The sequence below is a fragment of the Xiphophorus maculatus genome, chromosome 12 (assembly GCF_002775205.1).
Source record: "Xiphophorus maculatus strain JP 163 A chromosome 12, X_maculatus-5.0-male, whole genome shotgun sequence".
NCBI classification, from domain to species: Eukaryota; Metazoa; Chordata; class Actinopteri; order Cyprinodontiformes; family Poeciliidae; genus Xiphophorus; species Xiphophorus maculatus.
This window is the reverse complement of record NC_036454.1, coordinates 2,967,257-2,973,243: the sequence shown is the minus strand read 5'-3', so window position 1 is coordinate 2,973,243 and position 5,987 is coordinate 2,967,257. Positions and strand designations below refer to the sequence as shown.

The window sequence follows — 5,987 nt, the reverse complement described above, 5'->3', positions numbered from 1 at the left end:
TGCCATTACAGGGTGGAGAGCTGAGCTGAAAACAAATGTTCACTGGAATTTAAAGAAAAAGCTGCAGAAACTTTGACTTGGTGAGTTTTTGTACCAAAGGATTTCTGTAGAAAATGGCAGAGAGAGCTCTTCTTGAACGTTTCCTGAGCTGCCATGTCTGTTCAGAGACTTTCAGAGATCCTGTGTCTCTGAGCTGCAACCACAGCTTCTGTTCAAGCTGCCTGGAGAAATTCTGGGAACAAACTGGAAACAAGAACTGTCCCATCTGTTTAAGAAGATCTTCTAAGGATGTCCCATATGTTAAGTTCACTCTGAAGGAACTGGCTGATTATTTCACTGGAAGACAGAAATCTGGATCATCAGAGACAGAAACAGGAGAAAAGCAGCTGATGGTGGTCTGCAGTAAACACCAAGATCCTAAACTGTTCTGTGAAGACGAGCAGAGAGCTGTGTGTCCTGTCTGTGACTTTTCTCTCCACCAGAGTCACAAAGTGGTTCCTATTGAACAAGCAGTCAGAGATCTGAAGGAGCAGCTGAAATCTGACTTAAAGTCTCTGCAGGACAAAAGGAACAAACACAAAGAAGATGTAATGATTTGAGTTTTTCTTTGTGTTTATTTTAAGTTTCTGTGTCTTCTGAGTCTCTGTGTTGTCCTGTCTTCCCCTTGATTGTTCCCAGGTGTGTCTCATTCCCTGATTACCTCCTGTGTCACCTGTGTTTCTGTGTCTTTGTCAGGTACTTGTCAAGCTGTCATTCCAGTCTGCCGTCAGCTGTGTTTTCTGACCAGTGGCTACCAGTATAGAGCCGTAGCCTTCCGCTCTCAAGCTGTGCTACCTGGATTATCAGACTTTTGTTTTTCTGGAATCTACATTAAAATAATATTTTAATCTTTCAACCTGGGTCCTCGGCGTCAGTCTCACCACCTACTACTGCACCTCCACAATTCATGACACAAGTGCAGAAAATATATGATGATGTGATTCAACACTCCAAGAAGCAGCTGCTGTCCACAGAGAGACAGATCAGAGCAGAGTTCAACAAGCTCCACCAGTTCCTGAGAGAGGAAGAGGAGTCCAGACTGGCAGCTCTGAGGGAGGAAGAGGAGCAGAAGAGGAAGACTATCAGCAGAGAGATGAAGAGGATTGAGGAGCAGATCTCCTCTCTGTCAGACAGTATCTCTGCTGTTGAAGAAGAGCTGCAGAAAGACAACCTGTCGTTCCTCAGCAGTTATAAAGCCACTCAGAGCAGAGCCAGAGGTCAGAGGTCACTGCCAGATCCACAGCTGGTGTCAGGAGCTCTGATAGATGTGGCCCAACACCTGGGCAACCTGTCCTTCAGAGTCTGGGAGAAGATGAAGGGCAAGGTGAAGTTCAGTCCCGTCATTCTGGACCCAAACACTGCAAGTCCATGGATCCATCTGTCTGATGATCTGACCAGGGTGAGACATGGAGGCAAATGGCAGCAGCTTCCTGATAATCCAGAGAGAAACACTGAGTACCCCAATGTTTTTGGTTCTGAGGGCTTCAGCTCAGGGAAACACAGCTGGGAGGTAAAGGTGGGAGATCATCCTGACTGGGTCATTGGTTTGGCTAAAGAATCTGTTGACAGGAAGGGAGAGACATTTGCTTCACCAAAATATGGATTCTGGTGTTTATGGCATCGTGATGGAAAATACACTAATGATTTTAATAAGACTCTGACAGTGAATAAAAGTCTCCAGAGGATCAGAGTCCAGCTGGACTATGACAGAGGGGAGGTTTCCTTCTACGACTCTGAAGACAAGAGTCACATCTACACTCACAGAGAAACTTTCACTGAGAAACTCTTTGCTTATTTAGCTGTTTATATTTCTGAGAATGCTAAAACTTCTGAGATCAAAATCTGTGAAACTGAGATTTCTTTTTAAAGTTCAAAGTTATGTATTTTTTATATCTGAAAAATTTTACACTTTTAGCTCAGTTTCTATCTGCAGTCCGATCAATATTCTTATGAAATTATTAATAAACATCTTTGATTATTGAAGCGTTTTAAACTTTTTTGAAAATAAGAATCTAAATGTGCTACTAAAAAACTATATTCAGAATTAAAACATCAGTGAATGTATCTTCTGTTAATTTTGTCAGCTTTGTATAAAAACATGTTAATTTTTGAAAGTTTTGATCTCAGTTTCTAATATAGCAGAAAATGTAGAAAATATTTGGGGAAATGTTTGTCAAACTGGAGAAAATATTGTTTTATTAATCTTCATTCAATTATCTTTCTCACCACCATTGGACATTTCTTCACATTCTATTATTTTAAAATGTTCTTTTTCTAACTCTGTTTTGTAAAAACTATTTACTGAATTTCAGAAAGAACATAAAGAGCTCAGATTCTTAACTGGGTTTTCTTGTTGCCGTTGTTTTTAATTGTAATAATTCATGTTAGCAGAAAAACTAAATATAATACATTTTCAGATTCCGTTTCTTAATGATTGTTTTTGGCTCATTAATATGATGATTTTTTTAATTTCCTCAATACACAATTTATTCACATAATATTAAACTGTAAAATTGAAGGAACTTTCTCAATAAAAAACAAGTCTTTATGCTGAGGTGGTTTTTGTTTCTTCCAGAAATGAGTTAAAGTGCTGAAGTGGAGAATGAAACATATTTGCTGAATAAGTTCTGATGTAGTGAAGATTTGACTCACCGGACTGATGAACTGTTTCTGTTTGTGAGGACAGAAGGTGACATCACCAGTAGTTTATGTGACAGAACAATAACAACCCATTGCATCACATTCCTGAAAACCTTCCTCCATTTTCCCAGAAGATAATTTTCAGCCTCCACTTCCTGTTTATTACAGCCATGTGTCATAAACATCTGATGAAATGATGATTTGTACTCTGGGTTTGATCATCTTGGTTTTCTGTCTTGGGTTTTTAGGACTTTCTCATGTTCTGTATTTCAGTTTTCTGTCATTATTACCTGCTCTGCTCTGCTGGTTCTGATCCCACAAGGATCCTGAGCCTCATACAGTCAATAAGATATTTACCTTCTGAACTGGGAATGAAGTTGATAAAAAGGTCAGAGGTCATGGTCTTAGATTTAGAGATAAAGCCCCTTGTCTTGGTTTAACTTCTCAAATTATTTTCTTTTTTTATTGCTTTATTTTTTTTTGCTTCTGAAAAGCAGAAAAACATTTTACTGAACACTAAACCAGCAAACCAGTGACTGTCTGGAACATCTGGAGCATCCAGTGAACATCTGGTTGACTTTATGCTACAGCTGCTCTGACAGTCTCTGCTTTGCTTTTCTTTCCCAGCTGATCTGATCTGTATCAGGTCAGCAGGTCAATAGGTCAACAGGTCAACTCTGAAGTCTTTTTGAGTGTTTAATTTGGTTAATCCTCCACTTGAAACGTTACAGATTTATAAAAACACATAAATCCATCAGCAGATTCTGCCACTGATGGTTCAATAGATTTCCTGATGCAGTTTCCTGTTTCCACACAGTGACTGTTAGAGGAATCAATCTGGATTTATATTTATCTGCTTCTTTAAAGAAAAGAGGGGAGGAGTGATGCTGTGGGCTGTTGTCTCAGCAGGTTGCTGAGAAATGGTTGCTATTAGGCCACTATAGCAACCATTACAACAAATCATAACGTATAACATAACATAATCTAATCTAACATGACAAGACTCAATGTGATATGATGAGATATAATATACGATATGCAACACAGTGTAAATAATAGAATACCACAGTGTTTAAAAATAAAAATAAAAATATCCAGCAAAAGCAAAACGTTTTGACAAAAAGTGAAAGAATTAATGTGCATTTCTCATACATAAGGTTTTCCCATCTATGTGCTTATTAAAAGAAAAAAACACAATTTTCCATAAGCAGATTTCTGTTTTAGTATATAAATGTTGGCCATATAAACATATTTGGTTTATAAATGTTGGATCTGAGCTGAAGGTTGGACAGTAAATGTTTGTTGGTTTCTGAGGTGAGCGCCTCTGGACCTGGAGCTTCAGCGCGTTTCCTGCAGCCTGCAGCCGGGACTGAAGCAGCAAAGACTCATCTGATCCTGAATTAGACGTAAATATTTGATGAGCTGCTGCTTGTTTCCTGCAGATCCAAGGGCGTCCAAGGTGAGAGCGCTCTGCAGTTCCTCCTTCCAGTGTTTCCACACACAGAAACTTAGCAAAAGGGAATCCTGTCACATTTCTGACCGATAAAATTTATCATTCACACAGATAAATGTAAAGTTTACGTCTGATTTATCCCTCAGTTTGTGCTCATGGAGCTGCGTTTCCATTAAACATAAAATTACACAAATTTAAATTACAAAAATAAATTTCCTAAATGGAAACAAGCCAGTTTCAAGAAAACTCACATTTTTTGATATTCATATAACTGTTTACATCCATCGCTGCCTTGATTTTTAATAACTTTCTGCATGAACAAGCTTATTCACATGTGATTTTAATTTAGTTTCTCTTTTAATAGCAACACTGCAATTGCAAAATTGTGTTTTTTCAACATTAGCAGAATATAGACAAAGTTTTGTACACATTTGTAATGAAAACTCAGATAATGATCCGAGATTTAAAGTACACAGGTTGGATTTCACATGCTAACATAATGTATAATTTTTTTAATTCGAAGTCTAACCGAATGTTAAATGACATAACTTTGTTCTTTATCTGACATCATAGCTAAACACACTCAATATATGCAGATATATTCCTTTATAGAATATCTCAGTTTATGTCTCACTTATCGTATCCATCAGACATGAGAAGCTTCCAAAGCCTGTTAGTGAATTTGTTCTAATCCACAGGAATCTTCTTATATATAAACTGTCATTGGTTTTAATTTGGTCACTAATTGAGCAGAATCTCCTTTCTGCTGGTAGAGAAACGTGTCAGTAAAGTGAAAATCAGCTCAACCAGGTTCTAGAGCTTCACATGTGATTGAAAACAGAAGAAAAAAAAAATCACAAATCCTCCTCAAGCTGCTTCCAAATGACGAGTTTTTTATTTCTGGCAGCCATTAAGTCAGGTAGCCTCACCTGGGAATAAGCAGGAAGCCGCAGAGGCAGATAAATCACAGCCGGAGAGATTTGTTCTGCAAACAAACTACAGAGTGAGAAAGAGAAAAGACAAAATAAAATCCTCCAGAAGGTAGAAAACAAGGACCAGGACTAACGAAGCTCTGCATGGAAGAAGCTGCTTTGCATTTACTTCAGTGTTTGGTTTAAAAAGCTGGGCCTGCTCTGCAGCTTCAGTTCAACCTTCATCAGTCAGAGACAAACATCTACAGCGGCAGAAAGGAGAACCTCATCTATATTTTAGAGCATTCAGCAACAAAGGGAGGCCAGAGGCTCCATGCAGACTTTCTGTCATTATTCATACGAGATCTGAGTTGTTCATTAAAGCTGCAGGGATGAAACCAGCAGGTCTGAAGGATGAAAGCTGGAACGTTTCAGTGGAGGACAGAGAGAGGAAAGAACAGCGAGAATTAATCTGGTCAGAAGGTCCGGACCCGGCGGGACTCATTCCAGGACCCAGTTTGGGTCCAGCGCCACATGTTTAGGCCCCGACGATTTCCACGATGCAGAAAATACAGAATTTAATAAACAAAATGGAATCTACAATAAAAAGTGGAATTTCACAGAATTACCTGACAGCTGGGGAAAAGAAAGACTTTCAGGTTTCTGTAGAGTTTTGGCCACTGCAGCTTCCGTACCCGCTGTTGCCTGGTTACGCAACACAGGCCTGGTTTCCATTAAACATGAAATTTGCTAAAATTGAAAAATAAATTTGTTTAATGGAAACACACCAATTAACAAAAAAACCAAAACCCATTTATCAATAAAAAGTGAATCATGTTGATCTGTGCAGGTGAAATCAACCAAAACGCCGACAGTCGTCACATCAGTGGAGATTAGAACGAAGAAATTAAACCAAACTGGTTATTATAGAAGTATAAACACTT

General features: G+C 38.6%; 1 protein-coding gene across 1 annotated transcript; it reads left to right on the top strand.

Annotated features, from left to right (window-relative positions):
* Window positions 1-2,552, top strand: LOC102224626 (nuclear factor 7, brain-like). The gene is made up of 2 exons (XM_014475352.2): window positions 1-587; window positions 962-2,552. The coding sequence occupies exons 1-2, from the start codon at window positions 114-116 to the stop codon at window positions 1,904-1,906; spliced, it is 1,419 nt and encodes a 472-aa protein (XP_014330838.2). The 5' UTR covers window positions 1-113; the 3' UTR covers window positions 1,907-2,552.
* Window positions 2,553-5,987: the final 3,435 nt, after the last annotated feature.